At 35.3% G+C, this 18,030-nt stretch overlaps 2 protein-coding genes and 1 non-coding gene across 6 annotated transcripts in view; 2 read left to right on the forward strand and 1 right to left on the reverse strand.

Moving 5' to 3' along the window:
* LOC142342901 (dynein axonemal heavy chain 2-like) overlaps positions 1-18,030 on the forward strand; it is a 270,510-nt gene that overhangs the window by 229,282 nt on the left and 23,198 nt on the right. Inside the window, exons 50-55 of the mRNA XM_075394558.1 lie at positions 978-1,130; positions 8,746-9,154; positions 9,763-9,954; positions 10,276-10,463; positions 10,961-11,303; positions 11,630-11,779. Of these exons, the coding sequence (XP_075250673.1) occupies positions 978-1,130; positions 8,746-9,154; positions 9,763-9,954; positions 10,276-10,463; positions 10,961-11,303; positions 11,630-11,779 (1,435 nt within the window). The remainder of the gene's footprint in view (positions 1-977; positions 1,131-8,745; positions 9,155-9,762; positions 9,955-10,275; positions 10,464-10,960; positions 11,304-11,629; positions 11,780-18,030) is intronic.
* The window catches only part of LOC142342898 (arrestin red cell-like), a 553,550-nt gene that overhangs the window by 169,439 nt on the left and 366,081 nt on the right, over positions 1-18,030 (forward strand). The window lies entirely within an intron of this gene.
* Trnaa-agc (transfer RNA alanine (anticodon AGC)) lies at positions 8,631-8,703 on the reverse strand. The gene has a single exon. It is a non-coding gene; the product is annotated as a tRNA-Ala (tRNA).

The raw sequence follows: 18,030 nt of genomic DNA on the forward strand, positions 1-18,030 counted from the left end.
TGTGTTCCCCATTTTACGCCATATTATTTAGTGGGTGGAACCCCCCCCCCCCCCCAAGGTGCACGTGCCACATTTTTACATAATGATTTACTATGTGATGGCACGTGCTCTGTAACTGGGTGGGGGGCACAAACGGAGACGATCCGGAAATTCTAGCCTTCGATACGTCCATTTATTGAGACGTCACCATAAAAAATACCGCCGCTGCTGTGTATATACGGTAGTTGTGAATAGAAGGGTTATAGATTCTAGCCTTACAATGTTGGGTTGGTGGTAGAAAGTACACGCGCAATTAGTTCAGCTCATTATAAACGATTGCTAATATTACAAAAAAAGCTTGATTTGACTCGAAGCCATTACTCAATGACGTTCTAGTGATGCCAAGTGATAGTTTTAAGCGAATACTAAGTTCGTTGTCGAAGCTGAGTCTGAAACTTTGCGAAAAGTTGCAGTGTCTGAAAAAGTCTGATAATGTCTTTACAACTGTACAGTGCATTGTGCTGCTTTACTTTGAAAATAATACTCTGAAAAACTGATTCCACCCAAGCTTGAATTCTGCATGTCATCCGTCAGTGTCAACTACTTATTAGAGGGCTATTCATTTAAAAATTTTTCGTAAAATGATTTAACATTTTTTTGCTATTTTTCTGTCATTTGAAAAGATTTCGCGTTATGCATCTGTTTCTTTTCCCACGTGAAAGGAAACGTTAATTCTTTTCAAAGAAAATTAGTGGCAATTATGTGTTTCATAACGACTTTTTTTGGGCAGTTTTGGTCCGGTTGATTTGAATTTCGTCGAGATACTCCCAAAGAGGTATATTTCAAGAAGCGGTTAACGGCAGTTCCCGTAGGCTTGGACCCCACCTCATCAACTTTTTGCTGGATTTTGACGATCAAATTATACCTAGGGGATAAGAAACAAGTTCAGGTGCGATTATAAACTCACACTTCGTATATTTTTAATGTGTGGGTTGCAGGTACACGAGTGCTGAGCCTGAGAAGGCGACTCTGCCTGGAGAGTGGGAGGACTCGTGCAATGAGTTGCAGAGGATGATCATTGTCAGGTCTCTCAGACAGGACAGGGTCTCTTTCTGTGCCACCACATTCATCCAGAACAACCTCGGATCCAGGTACCACTTGAGAATATTCAACTAAAACATGTTTTGACTCGTAAAGTTACACTGACGATGATAGTTCAAAGCAAGATTTTTAGTAAATTCATAAATTTTCGTGGATCAAATTCTATCACAGGGGACAATTCCGCTGGTAGTCTGGCTCGGAAGCACCACCAAGCTACAAAGGAAACATCTGCATTCCGATAGCACTGCAAAACTAGATAAAAAACATTGTCCTATCATTGAATTAAGTTTGTGTCATTGAGGTTAAATCCAGCGAGTTAGACACATTTAAATGTAAAGTCGTACTACAGGGGGTTTAAAAATTGGGATTTAACGTTTTAATCAAGAAAAAGTCTGATTAAGCAAGACCTGAAACTTTTTTCACGATAACGTCTAATAGTTTTGACTTTGGTTTCTTTGCAAGAATCAGTTTTTGGCAATTAAATGTTGCCTTGGTTATTCTCAGACATCTTTTGGAGTGCTCCGTTGTCTGCACTTTCGTGTTGTTGTGTGGAGAAAACTCTTGATGACAGCAGTCGAAATAATGAAATACCTGCAATTGTCAATGGTTAACAACTCTTTTAAATAAACTGAGGAAAAACATTCAAAATTCTTTTCATAGTTTTTTTTTCATTCCATGAAGAACTTTTGGTTTGATCTAATTGTGATCCTATGGTGTTCTTAGCTTCGAAACTTTACATATGCTCCTTTCTAAAATAACTGCCAGTCATCATTTTTTTTACCATATGAGTTTCATATTTCAACACAATATTTGTATTCTTATTGACCAGGCGTCATAGTTGTTAAACTACACACAGCTATGACGTAACTCTACCAACCATTTTTTTTTTTGCACTGCAGCTATTTTTTATAAGACTTCATTCATACTGAACAACCAATTTACCTAAGCACGTTTTCTATTCATTATTTAATTTCTACTCAAGCTTCGCAAAGAAGAACATAAGTGATAATAGACAGATGACGCTATCAAATATGCGATCAGTCAGATATTGAGCTCTGGAAAAATCCATATCAATTTCTGCGAAATTGTGCTGAATCTGTTTTTGTTCGTTTATACTCACTCAATTTGTATGAAAATTTTTGATAGACATTCACATTCGCAGTCAACTGAATCTTGTTTTCCTCCCAAAATGTTTGTGCAAAAATCTCCTCAGCACGTCGAAGTAATTGTATGTTTAATTATCCGTTTTCACATATTTTTGTTTGGATAAAAATTTGGTGGCCTAACACACTACCTTGAGAAACTTTTTTGAGAAACAAAGTTTGTAGCAATTACATTAGTCTTCTGGTTTTTTTAAAAGCGATTGTTCACTTGGCCAAGTTTTGTCCGACCTTTTTGACTTTTTGTGTTTATAAATGGGATGAACAGGAAGCGCCTGGAAGGCATCAAGTTCTCTTAGAGCCTTTCTGCTTACTTCACTCTAAGAATGCGATTCGCCGAAACTGTTTTAGGGACATAAATTCATGGTGTTAAGGGCAGTTCTTAGAGTTTGACCCCCCCATACACACACACCTCCTCGCCCCACCTTGCACACCCTCCCCCACATCAACCCCTCCCCACTCAATCCCCACCCCCCACCCTAGTTCGTCGTTCCGCCCGTAGCCCATCGCGTTCGACCCCTCCTGCGCACCCCACACCCCTTAATTAAACTGAAACTGGACTCCCTCAACCGTAGCTAGCTACTGACGAAGCCAACCGCAATGACGAGCAATTCGCCCGACGTTAGTGGCTTATATTTTCAATCTTGCTTTCACTCGGATTGCCATTTTGAATCGGCCGACGTGTCCTTTAGGAGAATAAACATGCAATCAGAGATCTTTCGGTTCTTTCATTTCCAAGGATATTTAGCTCAGCTTGTTTATGGAGCGATTAGCTCATGTGCATTTCAAACTCTGCTTTGAAATGCTGCTGTTACCAAGTTTTCTTATGCTGATAATATGTGTATTTTTAGTTAGTTGCTTTTCCAAAATCTTTACTGAAAGTTGCCAATTAGTTTGTTATCGGTCTAAAAGTTGTCATTTTCTGATAGCACAACATTATCGACCTTTCATTGGCATGACTTGATCTGTTATTTGAGGTATATAATCGTTTGGATCGTCTGAATTATCTCGTTTAAGTTGCGGTTTTTCTGCCATTTTGGGATAATTGCTTGTTGGAACTTATAAAATTGTCCCGGTAAACATTTGCTATTGCATGTTATCAATCTTTATCGGTCGAAGATTGATGTTTTTGACTGCTGCTCTCCGGTCCAAAATTATTGAGACGAGTAACAAAATTATGTACATGGTTATCTTTATTTTGAGTGTCAATTTTCGCCGATCTAAATATATTCATCGTACAGAACTATGAGTGGTATCATTAGAAAGCATTTCAAGCGTAGAATTGCAAGCCAAAATAATTTTTTTAATATCGCTTTTGCCGAGACGTTCCGGAGTTTTAACGATTTGTGAACATTAGCATAATTTCCGTTGTTTTGTTTACATTTTCCCTAATTTTTGTTTAAATTTTGATCAATTTTTGCTGATTTATGATAAAATTGTTAACGATGGTTGAAAATTGTTAACAATAGATGGTTAACAATAGTTAAAAATTGTTAACTTGTTGGTTTTTCATTTTACGTTGCCCATTTGGCCCATTCTGCCCGGACTGGTAGTGCAATGAATTCTTGAGTTTTGGCAGTATTTGATGTTCTTTTGCGGTCATATGACTAAAACTAATTAATCAAATTTCTAAATCGGTATCTTGGGAGCTATTAATGAAATTACCTAATGCTTTCAGTTGATACATCCATAATAGGTGTTAGGTCGATAAGTATCCAAAATTCTTCATTTATTTTTGATATGGAGTCCAGTTGTGGAGTTTTTTTTAAATACAAAATAATTCGGATTGTAATGGGGTATGTTTTTGGAATACTTCTGCTTTTTTTCTTTTTTTACGTTATTTCCAGACTAGAATGGGTTCGAATCAAACCCCAGTTATTGACAGGTCAAGTTTATGTGCAAAGTGAGGCCAATAAACATACATTATAATATCAGCCAAATACATATAGAAAATATATAAAGTTGTTTTTTTTTTTGGCTTCAACACCGTTTGCATTAACTTATTCGTGAATTTTTGAAGTCTGCCTGTATTTAGTGTTAATGCATAGTCACATAACTTATTATCTCTAATGAAATGTATACATGGTTTCATAGGCAGTAAGAAGTTAAACCATTTACCATTTAAACAACGGTTTTTTTAAGTCTTGCTACCTTCAATCTTTTTTTCGCAACTTTTAGCGTAATCTGAGCAAAGAGATAGGTCGCCTTGTTTTTCAAGTGAATGATAATGTACTCTTCATTGCTCTTTATTGTTTAAATAATTGTTTTTGTCGCTGATACTGCAAGTTTTCATTAATTTTTTTTGAGAATTTTACCTTTTGAGGATCTTCTTTGCTCTCTTGTCTGGTCATCACCTTAATGCCACATGCATGAGAAGTCGCTTATAAAGCATATCAATTAAATGGCATTGAAATGAGGAGCATTTGATTGTTTTTAGTTTTTTTGTGAAAAAGTTTTGATCTTATAGGCTTTGACACCGTTTCCTAGCAAAAATGAAATGATTTTGTTTTATTTTTGCTTGAATTTGCTCTTTTTGTAGTCGTATGATATTCTGGGTATTGACAGTTCTCAATGGATTTTCATGAATGTATAAGTGAAGCCATTGCATGATTTCAGTTGATGGCTAATTGTTTTTATTACTTTGATTTTAATTGTTTTCAAAATGTTGAATCGTATTTTCTGTCTTTGCCATTTTTGTTTTCTGTCTACATTTTTTAATAATTTTTAATAAAGACAGTTCCCATATCTTGTTTGGTGAAATGCATTTTGTTTGATTTAGTTTACTTTTTATCTGATGCTATTTTGATTTTTTCATTGTTTTTTTTAAATAGACTTTCAGATGTGGTGGAAAGTAATGCTTGTTGGTTTTTATGTGATTTTGTTGTCTGTTTTTTCTCTTACTCTCCTTAATGACAGATATCATCGGCCCTCTAATGAGTTATTGTTTCATTTGTATAGTGGTTAGAGCATAAAGCGATTTGTTGTATGGATACACCAGAGTTTTCTAATCCTTCCTCATTTTGTGAACAATTAAGTCCAAAACGTGGTTTTGAGGGGCCGGAACATCATATTTGCATATGATGTTCCGGCCCCTCAAAACCACGTTTTTGACTTAATTGTTCACAAAATGAGGCACTTGACCAAGCACTTAACCAAGCCGCCTGGTTTAATTTGTAATCGTTTTTGTATTCTTTTTTCTTTTTCAACTAGTTTTTTTCCATAAAAGATTTTCGGACTTGCAGAAAATTTCAAATTCGCTCTGCAGCTCATTTTTGCGACAAAAGTGACATAATTTTCTCATTTCTGGTAATTCAATTCATCAAGGATCATCCACTTGTAATGCTCCCTCATTAATATTCTTTATAACAAGAAGCATTTTTTCGGAAGCATAATTTTCATACAGTTCTTGCAATCTTCCGGCTCTTGTGGTACCGAAATTACCTAACGTTTGTATTGTTCCGACCCGCTTCTATGAGAGGAATTATGAGCTCAACTTGTATCCTTTATTGAGCAGTTTTTGTCAAGTGATATATTTGACGTGTAAAAATATGGGTGGTACCTTTGGAAAGGCCATCGAGCGTCGAATATTCAAAATGATCTTTTTTAATTTGTTTTTTGTTTAAAGTTTTGTGAATATTTCACTGGCTTTTCACCTTTCTGTTCTCTACTACAGGAATTTTGGACAAATTGGCATTATAACTGGTGCAAATTTGTTTTTTTTTCAAGTACGTTTCCTATATATTTGCAGACACAATCGCTCAGCTAAAAACGAGCAATTTTTGGGCTCCAATCTTTAGCAGATTGACCTGGAATTACAATTCTGCTGGATTTTTGATAACTCTGCTTCATGTCATATAAATTGGTGCCAACTTAGCGGTTTGTTAGTGCGTAACAAGTTTTGTTTTGCTTTACAGGTTCTTACTGATCATAGGCGCAATCGCTTTTTCTTCCTCAAAAACAATTAGACTTGGTATAATTATGTTTATAAAAAAAACAGAATAGAAATATTGCACCGATGACAAGAGCAACATCTCAAGAAAAAATCTATTGGTATAGTAAAAGTCCTTGAATAGTGAAAGTCATTCTATTTTTTCAAAATATTTCACTGATAACACTCAAATGTAAGTGATTCACTAACGAGTCTCAATAATTTTTATCTGAAATTCTTTATTTGGGTTAGCAAGAGTCCGTTCTTGCATTCAATAAAGAGGGTAGTAAATACATTCCTGTTCTGCTATTGTTCATCCAGAAAATCATTGTCAAATTTGTGCCGAATATGCCTTTTCAGATCTGTCCCAATCTTCTAAAGACTTCTTCAAAACTCTACAGCAAGCAGTGAATTTTAGCGGTTCCCCATAGTTATGCGTCAGGACCTTAAAAATTTGATAGTTGAAATACATTAACGACAAAAGTTTACTTTTTTAGAAGTTTCCAATAAAATTTTTTATTTTCAACTCTTCTTACTCAAAAAAAGAAAATTAGGAAGAGTTCCAAAGTCCTATACGATTCCGCCGAGAGTGGTAAAACGACTCTTAAACTCCATTTTGCTTCAAGAATTTAAAAATGCGCGCCAGGAAAGGAAAATTAATGTCACACCGAGATTTCAACTCGGATCTTTGGATTCAAAGTCCAAGGTGCTAACCATTACACCATGGGACCTGTGGGTTATAAGTCTATGAAACTTTGCAGCGTTTCAGCTTATTGATACTTTGTTTCTTTCATGTTCTATAAAAATTATTTTGGATAGCAAAATTTTTTAAATCAAACTCAGGAGAGTGGTAAAACGATTCCGCCGAGAGTGGTAAAACGACTCTTAAACTCCATTTTGCTTCAAGAATTTAAAAATGCGCGCCAGGAAAGGAAAATTAATGTCACACCGAGATTTCAACTCGGATCTTTGGATTCAAAGTCCAAGGTGCTAACCATTACACCATGGGACCTGTGGGTTATAAGTCTATGAAACTTTGCAGCGTTTCAGCTTATTGATACTTTGTTTCTTTCATGTTCTATAAAAATTATTTTGGATAGCAAAATTTTTTAAATCAAACTCAGGACATTTTCAGATTTTGAATTTTCTTGCTAAATTATTGCGCAACATCCGGTTCACTTGTTATGCTAAACATAACGTATAACTTAGCTCTAGAACACAGTTTGAAGCTTTTATTGTAAACGCGTGTGTCTCTTTTGCTGAAACGGGAAGGAGTATTGACATTACAAAGGTTTTTTAAGCTTAAGCAAGCTTGTTTGTGACTTGAATTTATAAAACCCTCTTTTCGAACATTTACCTCTTTTCTTGAAAGTTGATATCTGTTTTCGAACATTGCACTTAAACACTAGCTTCGTTTGTGATGTATATTTATAAGGAACTGCTGGTAATATTCAAGGTGAAAAGTTCATTTGGAGAATTTTAGATCCCACATAAGTACCTGCTACCTGTCTAAACCACAAGCCAACGACCTCCTTATCAAAACCCCTGCCAACCCCCCTTCCAATACCTGCTATACCTATATCACCCTCAACTGTGTTGTCGCGCCTTAACGCCCCAACTACCAACGTCCTCCTAAACCCGGTTTGTGCCCCCTGTAGGTACGTATTATTTGGACTCCTAGACGCACGTGCCATATTTTTACATAATAATATACTATGTGAAGGCATTTGCTGTGTAACTAGGGGTGCATAACGTACTGGGGCAAAAACGGAAAAGATCCTTTGTTTTTGTTTCATTTTTGATATTTCTCAAATAGTGGGAACTTACAGGAATCCGGTCTTTCCCATTATAGCCCCCCCATTAAATTATAGCCCCCATTATGGTATAGTTACCATGATTTGGGGGGGGGGGGGCTATAAGTTATCTGACCACTAGGCTGGGGGGTTTTTTCTCCTATAGCCCCCCACGAAAATATAACCCCATTATCGTATAATTACCGTAATCGGAAGGGGTTATGCGTTATATGACCACTAAGCTCGGAGGCTTAATTGATAAAGACCCCTATTTATTACCTTGGCAGTCGATCTAGAATAATTCGTGTGACGTTAATGGCTTATGTTTAAACTGCACCTTTCATTTTCGGTAGATTTATTTCGGATAGCGAATTTTTTTTTTATCAAACTCAGGACATCTTCAGATTCTGAATTGTTCTTGCTCAATTATTGTTCAACATCCGGTTCACTTGTTATGCTAAACATAACGTATAACTTTGTATTCGATTACCTTATATTGATTACCTATAAGGTAAGACCCCTATTAATCAATAGGTAAGACCCCTATTGATTACCTCGCCAGTCGATCTAGAGCAATTTGTGTGACGTTAATGGCTTTATGTTTAAACTGCGCCTTGAGTTATTAGTTGTGGATTTGCTCGAATATTCTTGTAAATAATAAACTTATTTTGGAGATGCGGGGCTTCGATCCCCGTACCTCTCGCATGCTAAGCGAGCGCTCTACCATCTGAGCTACATCCCCTTGATAGAAGTAATCCAGATTCAAATCAAATGCTTTCGACAGATTTGTGGAACCCCCAGTCCTTGACATGTCACAAGTTTGGGAAGATTCGAGCACCAAAACCCCTCTTATCTTCGTCCTGTCGCCTGGTGTAGACCCAACTGGAAATCTACTGGCCCTAGCAAGCCAGAAGAACATGGAGTCCAGATTCCACGCTCTTTCTCTTGGTCAGGGCCAGGCTCCAATCGCGACTCGAATGATAAAAGAAGGAGTGAAAGAGGGCAACTGGGTATTCCTGGCAAATTGTCATTTGTCCCTCAGCTGGATGCCTCAACTGGACAAGCTGGTGGAGCAATTACAAGTTGAGGAGACGCACAAAGACTTCAGATTGTGGCTGAGTTCGAGTCCAAATCCCAACTTCCCTATCGCTATTTTACAGTCTGGTCTCAAAATGACGACAGAGCCTCCTAAGGTACGATATCCTTCCGAATTCCTTTTTTTTTTAGATTTTTGGGGGTACTTATCAAATTGCGGATACAGAGGAATTGTGATCCGAAAGATGTTTGTTGTTGCACGGGTCTTAAACTTCTTATCTGGCCTCTATTTAACGCTTGAGACGAAACAGACGAACGCTTGTTTCAATCGGCTTTGTCGTTGCGATTCGTTTTTGAACGCAGCGGAATAATTTATGAATATTTATTTTGGTGACTTGAATGTTTGAGATTGACGACATGGCTTTTGTTTTCAAATAAGTTTACAGCCGCTAATGTGGTTGCGTAAATTAAATAATCTCAGTTTTTCCTGCTGTGCGTGTCTAGAAAACCCTAAGTAGTTAAGTTCTTCAATAAGAGAAGATTTGCTATCTAATTATTGATCACGAGATGAGAAAAATGTCGTGGTGATTTTTATGACCCCCCGGTTTTGGAAATGTAGTATTGTTCTATAACACGTTATTCTATTAAAAAAATAGCACGTGCGCGCGGGGGGGGGGGCGTAACAGTTATGTACCCACTAAGCTGAGAGTCCGAAACAATAGTAGATGCCAAAAAAATTTACTGTTATGAAAAATAGTGTTTTTAGGGTCTGAAAGCGAACTTGAAGCGTCTCTATGGTTTGATAACGGAGGAGCAGTTTAGCAAGTGTCAGATGCAGAGCAAATACAAGAAACTCCTCTTCTCTCTCTGCTTCTTCCACTCCATCCTGATTGAGAGGAGGAAGTTCCTGCAATTGGGGTGGAATGTCTTCTACGGTTTCAATGACTCCGACTTTGAAGTTAGTCCATTGTACACGACCTCAACAAAAATATATCAATAGTTTATTGCAATAGATTGCAATAACCGGCTCTGAATGTCTCATCCAATGAGAGGGGAGTTTAAAAAATTGTTTAAGATTTCCTAAAAGATACTGATAGAACAAAAGGCATAAATAATTTAAAAGAAATGGACATCACAAACTCAATTGATGGACATTGAAGTCCAACTTGAACCATGATGGTGATCAACCAACTGATTTTGATTTATATTCTTTTCTCATTTTTGGCAATATAATAACTGAAATTGCATAATTTATGTTGCGGTTTGGCTTTGTGATTAGGTGTCTGAGAACCTGCTGTGTATCTACCTGGACGAGTACAAGGAGGACACCCCTTGGGACACTCTCAAGTACCTGATCGCAGGTGTGAATTATGGAGGACATGTCACTGACGACTGGGACAGAAGACTCCTCACCACATACATCAACGACTATTTCACTCCAGATGCACTCGACGTCCCTTTCTTCAAGTTAGATTGTTACAATGTGTTCTCTGCCCCCCCCCCCCCCACGCCTCCAACATCTTGATAGTTGTATCTTTACCCTTCCTCCATGCGAACGAATTATTTCGACGCTGAATAACCTGCAATATTAAAACACATAATTTGCATCGGGGGACCAGAAGCAGCATTGGTTGACCAAAACAGAACGGATCCATCGATCCGTCTCTTTTTCACCCAACCCCTAGCTTGCCGGACATGAAACGTATACAACCTAACGTATAATGGGTTTGAACGATATGAAAGAATAGCTTCCGAAGCACCTTATTCGACGCTAGACATGATTTTTTGGTATACGTTACAATAAGTAAAATGTGATCAGAAATCTGAAATAATATTTCAGTAGAGATTAATCAATAGAGATTTCAATAAAAATATTGAGATTGCGGTGTCGCAACGAACAAAAGTGTTGACATTGAGTCAACATAGCGAGTTGGAATTTGCATTTTTGAGGAGTTTCGTTTCAGATTGTCAGTTCTACCCACGTACATTATACCTCGCGATGGAACCAAGAACTCGTATATCGAGAACATCAACATGCTTCCCAACATGGATCATCCCGAGGCTTTCGGTCAGCATCCGAACGCCGACATTGCCTCCCAAATAACGGAGACGAGAACTCTGTTGGAAACCCTACTCTCTTTACAACCTCAGGTGTCGGCTGCTGGAGGAGGTCAGACGATTGAAGAGAAGGTGCTGCAGCTAGCAGGCGACGTATTGTCCAAGATCCCAGATCCTCTGGATTACGACGGAACTGCCAAGATCATGAAGGAGGATCCGAGTCCGATCAATGTTGTGTTGCTACAAGAGGTAAATAGGATGTATGATCCTTTATAAAATCAGTGTATGTAAGTGTATAAATGTGTATAAAATCATATATCGATCATGCGTCATATAAAAACTGAAGTTCTCGATCGAAACTACCTCTATTCAGACTATCGGTGCCCAGAAAAGACATCTTTTCTCCGCTTGCACTCAAATCTTCTTCTGATAAGACTATTGACTGTTTTTTCGAGTGGTCAAGACCCTAGGTTCGTAACTCGATTTTTTAAAGTCATGTATTGATCCTGTCATTGTTTTTGTTTCTTCTGTCTTTCGGTATTAAATTGTTGCTAATTTTGTGGCCTCTTTTTCAGATTCAACGATACAACTCTCTCTTGAAGCAAATCAGGAGTTCTTTGGAAGACTTGCAGAAGGGTATCCAGGGTCTGGTTGTCATGTCCAGTGACCTGGAAGAGGTGTTCAACTGCATCAACGAGGCTAGAGTGCCACCACAATGGGCAAAGGTCAGTAAGAGTTCTTGTATCAATACGTTGTTGTTCAGTTTTATCAATACTTTATATAAATTTATGAATTCTTTGCTGCATATTGATGTTAAAGCTAACTTTTAATCACTCAATTTTTGCACCCTTTGTCCATGTAAAACAGTTATTATAAAGCAAATTCCTAAAGAAATAGAGCTTCCGACTACTGTTACTACTACTTGTTCCAGTTTCTCGTGAAAGATCGCGAGTCACCAGTAGGAATGTCTATCATAAATATTGCTAGACCTGATGCATGAGGGAAGCTGCCATTCTATGCTGTCTTGTTTTCCTAATTAGCCAAAATTGACTTGTTCAAATTGTTAGTGCTAACTAAGTCTTCCAGATTGTTTGACTGTATTTTTGCTAACTTAATTGAAACCAACTTGCTTCTGACCTATCAGTGTGCGATTTTTGATTGTAGAAACACCAAGCTCAGTCACTGTTTTTTGAACCGATTATTATAAAGGTATAATATTTATAAATATTATTTATTTATTATATTTACTTCTAATAAAGGTCAATTAAAATTGCAACCAATTTTTTTTTGAATTTGAATAGTAGTAGTAGTAGTAGTGGTCTACAATATGCTCTGATAGCACAAGGAGGCCCCTCTTGTTCCCAATTGTCGTTCAAGTTTTCTCAACTAGAGGACAGAGAGTGAGATTTAATTTGTAAGCCATAGAACGCAATGACTCATTGAGATATTTGTTAGCAAAAAAACTTCTACGCAGGTTATATTAATTATCAATTATTATCAAATATGATGTATTCAAAAACGAAACCTCGATAATTTATCTAAAACTCACGTGTCGCTTCCTTTAGAAGGCACAAGAGGGACGATGAGTGTACACTAATTGCTTCCAGCAACTTGAACTCAGAGACAGCTATTTTGAAGAAATCTGCGCTCATGCAAAAATTTAACTAATGAGCCGATACTAATTTACAACTCAATGTTAAATTCAAAAAAGAAAAGTTTTGTTGATCTCTGTTCGTTTGCAAATACTTGCCTAAGACAACAATGACAGTAGTGCTTTAACTGGTTTGTGTTGTATTTGAGAGATAAGGGCGACAGTAGCTTACAATTAATTAACTCCCATTGTCAATTTTAGAAAGAAGAAATCTTCAGAAGTTAGAGTTAGTTTTTTCCTTCTTAAAAGTTATTTAAATCAAATTAATGTCACCTGTTTCTGATAAAATTGCACAATGAACACTGAATATATATATATATATATATATATATATATATATATATATATATATATATATATAAAACATTTATTTTGGGCATCAATAGTATTTGAAGTTCGAAAGTTTTGACTGATGAAAAAGAACAACTTTTGTTTGTAGACATTTTTTGTTTGTGAAAATTATCCAATAAGTAATTGATAATATGCCTGAATATCAATATTCACAGCCATTTGAGAAAAAAATGGCCAGGTGTCAATAATTTGAGAGCAAATTGTTAAAATGCGCAATAAAGTTGCTGAAAATCATTGTATTAGACGCCACTCCTTGTGAAATTCGTTGGCAATTGTCAAACGCAAAAACTCACTGACGTGACTTTACTAAGCTCATTTTGTCTTCGGAGGGATAAGTTAGGTTTTCTCTCGCAACTAAATATGATATTCAAGTAATGTGAAGGAAAAATTTAGAGTATATATTGTTAAAACGTGCCTAAAATTATCTATTCGGCAACGAACGAAGGTGCGAACCACTCCAAACAATTAAAAATTTTTTTTCAAATGAAAACTGCGTGTTTTGCTCAATGATGCCCATACGGCAAAAATAGTTGACCTTTTCTGATGAAACAAAGTAGCGCGAAATCTGCATATTATTATCATTTTTTTGAAAACTAGAGTATTTACAGACAGCAGAAAGGCGCCAAGAAAAGTAAAATTCTTTGTCTAAGTACACATATGATTTCAGCTAAATTTCTACGTTGTTCCTTTGGCCTGAAAAAGATTTTTTTCGAGAAGATTGTATAAATATAGCCAGCCTTAGCGGGACGTCTTTTATAAACAAAACTACTTCATCATTTGGTCAACAAATCGCTTAACTTCAGACTTTAAAATAGCTCTGCCAATAAAGATATCATATGCTGAGAAGTGCGTTGATAGCCTGCGACTCTTTAAGTCGAAAACCAAATAATTTTACCCATACTTAAAAGCTTTAGTTCTTTTCGTACGTTTTCAAGCGCTCGACTGTAATGACGATGGAAAAAATTTTGATAATAATTCACTGTATTGATTGAGGATTGAGACTGAAAGACCAACAACAGTTCATAGTTGTTCCGACCCCTCTTGAAGGGGGGGAGGTACTATATACTCAAATGGTTTTTTTTTGTTCACACAGTTTTGGCCGATCGATATATTCATCGTAGAGAGTTGCGAGTGGTATGTTTAAAAATCCCCTCCAGCGTAGAATATGGAATTGAAAAGATTTTTTTTAATTTCCTATTTTAAAGGGAGTTATTGATCGAGGTTTGAAGTTTTGTGAATAGTAGACGGTTTTCCGTTGTTTTTATTCACATTTTCCGGAATTTTGCCTAAAATTTCGTCAATTTTGCTGAAATTTGTAAAAACTGTTAACAATAGTACTGTTGATTTTATTTTAAGAGACAAAAAAGTGTTATTGACTAATTTGATTTAATTTTATTGGCCAAAAGTTTGGCTAAATATTTCTAAATTCCGCCTTTTTCATCAAAAACAGCACGAAATAAATTTCTTTAGTTCCTTTTCGTTAAATTTGCAAAGTGCACACCCAAACACCACTAACAAAATATTTGTAGACTCAAAAGGGGGATATTTCTTCTTCAACTGCCGTTGAGAGTGCTCTGTAATTAAAACTTCGCCGTTTTTTGCTAACTTTACTCGTTGAATATCAAAAATGCAGCATTTATTTTTGATTTTTTAACTAACAAAATATCTATATCTATGACATTCGAAAAATTAAGTGTTCTTAATGGACGAAAAGGATTAGACCGATCTTGGATAGATACAATCCAAAAATAATTCGGATTGTAATCAGTGGGTATTTTTTAATAAAGAAATTCGTTGTTTTTTTATAATATTTAAATAACAGAACAATTGAAATCAAAGCTCACTAGTGATAGGTCCAATTGGCTTCCTAATTAGCTCCATTTTAATGTAGCTAGTTTATCACTTGAAAGCTTATGGTCGTTTTGATCTTTAAAATTATTTGATTTTTAAATAAATAATGGCTTATTGAACTTTGCCTCCTTTTTTTTCTTTATTTATTCATTTTGTGACTTAGTGTTAGCAATGAAAGAATGCTTTTTTTCTACTGAATTCATTCCCATCTCTATTGCGGTTTTACACCTGAATTCATGGTTTGCTGGCTTTGATACTAATAGATTTCACATTTTTTTTTATTTCCAGGTATTTGCCCAATTTTCACGTTTTCTATTTTTGTCACATTATCACGCTATTGACAGTTCATATATCACATTATTTGGGTTCGAAATAAGACACAATGGATAATATCAAAATCCTTAAGGATATTTAGTCTGGTTTTAACGGCTTCGACAATACTTTCCCGAAGAAAATAATTGAATTTTTAATTTTGTCTGTAACTGTCGTTTTCACTTTGTCTTTTTAGTCGTATGAAATTTTCTGTACAATGACCTGCTTTCATTGAGTTTTCATGAAAAAATAGATGAGCCGATATTCTGATTTTAGTAGATAGCTGACGACTTTCATGCCTTTGAAAACAATTGTTTTCCAAAATAAAAAAAAACATTTTGACTTCGCAATTTTGTTCCTTTTATTTTTTGTTTTTTACCTAATCTTGTTAATTACAGGCCAAATATGACTTTATTGTTGTCAAGGGAAGGTGTCAAAAGGGATTGGTCCACAAAAATATAATGTTTTTATAGAATTCGTTATGACGTTACTGGCTTCGACACGGGTTTTTCACAAAGAAATAAACTTATTTCCGATTTTTGTCATATTTGACTTCTTTTTGTAGACGTAAGACATATTCTGGATAGTTGCAGTTCTCATGGAGTTCCTTTGGAAGCATAATGGAACCTGTTTAATTTTTTCATTTTGTAATTAATGGCTTTCATGCCTTTGGAAATATTTTTTTTTCGAAAAAAAAACAAGTTTTACCTAAATTTGCTCTTTTTTCTTTTTTCTCTACTTGTTACTTAGTTTCATTGATGAGAGGTCACATAATACAATATCAGTGTTTGAAGAAGGCAATAGGACATATTTCGGCGGCCAAAGTAGGGCTTTACGGCTTCAAAAGCGTTTTCTGGCAGGTTTTAAATGATTTTTTGTTTGTTGTATATTTGTTGTTCTTTTCGTAACCGCATAAAAAATTGATTACCGACAGTTCTTAATTCTTTTCTGTCGAAGCATTGGTAATTGTAAACGTGTGGGATATTTTAGTTGAGTTCTAATGGTTTTCAAAACTTTGAAGTTACTTGTTTTCTTTTTTAAAATAAGCGAATTTTTCAACTTTACTGTTTTTGTTCTTTATTGTGTAATTGTTACCAAGTTTTATTATGGACTGCGCCCATATCTTTTCAGTTGAATTACAGGTTATTTTGTTTGGTTTCAGTTTTATCTGACGCTATTTTGATTTTGTTTTTAATTTTTGTTTTTTAAAACGGTTATAAAGTTTTTTGATTTAATTAATGTTTTTTGTTGTTCCTTGATTTTGCTTTTCGTCTTGACTCGCTTTCTAAATATAGGCTTTTCTCATCAATCTAATGGATCATTTTTTACTCTACTGTGTTATTTGCTTTGGAGGCTATCTTTTTGTTCATACACCATTTTTTTTTTTGAAAAATACTTGAACTTTTGGGTTTTTCTATCTGTTCCTCATTTGGTAGACAATTATGCCGAAATTGAACGGAACTTTATGTGGAACGGAACTTTATGTGCAATCGCACATTGAACGGAACTTTATGTGCAATCGCACATTACCGAGCTTCCTTGTTGTTCCGACCCCTCTTGAGGGGGGGAGGAACTATATACTCAACTGGGGTTTTTTTTTGTTCAGTCAATTTTGGCCGATCGATATATTCATCGTAGAGAGTTGAGATTGGTATCATTAGAAAGCTTGTCCAGCGTAGAATATTGAATTAAAAAGATTTTTTTTTGATTTTCGTTTTTGACAGGGAGATATCAGGGTTTAAACTTTCGAGAAAATAGAGTGAGTTCCGTTGATTTCATTCACTTTTTTTTCGGAATTTTTGACTAAAATTTCGCCAATTTTGATAAAATTTAATTGAATTTTTTTCATGAAAATGTTGTTGATTTTACGTTTAAAGTCAAAATACATTGTCGGCTATTTTCATTGAATTTTTTTCACAAATTCCGGCTAAAAAATCACAAAATTCAGACTTTTTCATCAAAAACATCACGAAATAAGTTTCTTTAGTCCCTTCTGATTAAATTTGCAGGAAGTGCACATCCAAACACCACTAACACAATCTTTGTAAGCTGAAAATGGGGCTATTTCCACTTCAACTTCCGTTGAGAGTGCTCTGTAAATAAAACTTTGCCGTTTTTTGCTAACTTTATTCGTTGATTATCAAAAACACAGCATTTACTTTTGATTTTTTAACAAACAAAATATCTATATCAATGACATTCCAAAAATTAAATATTCCTAATAGACAATCAAAATTAGCAGGACTAGTTCTGTACCGATCTTGGCCCATTACAATCCAAAAATAATTTGGATTGTCATCAGTCGGTTTTTTATAAAAAAAAATTCGGTCTAGTGATAGGTCCTATTGGCTTCTAATTAGCTCGAAATTAATTTATCTAGCTGATTTCTTTAAAGCTTATGGTCTTTTTGACTTTTAAAATATTTGATTTTTAAATAAAAAATGGCTTATTGAACTTTGCCTCCATTTTTTCTTACTTTGGTCAATTGTAGCTTAGGGTCAGCAATCAAAGAGTGCTCATTCTTTCGACTGAATTCAAATTTAGTCTTTTTTGCGGTTTTACGCCTTAAGTTATGGTGTTCTGGCTTTGATACTACTAGATTTCACATTTTTTTTTATTTTTTAGGTATTTGCCCATTTTTCATGTTTTCTAATTTTGTCAAATTATCACGTTGTTGTCAATTGATATATCACATTTTTCGCGTTCAAATTAACGCACAATTGATAATATTTAAATCCTTAAAGATATAGATTGTGGTTCTTTACCGCATCGACAATACTTTCTCAAAGAATTTAGTTGAATTTTTTAGTT

This window comes from Convolutriloba macropyga, chromosome 7, assembly GCF_964194025.1.
Source record: "Convolutriloba macropyga chromosome 7, txConMacr16.3, whole genome shotgun sequence".
Taxonomy (NCBI): Eukaryota; Metazoa; Xenacoelomorpha; order Acoela; family Convolutidae; genus Convolutriloba; species Convolutriloba macropyga.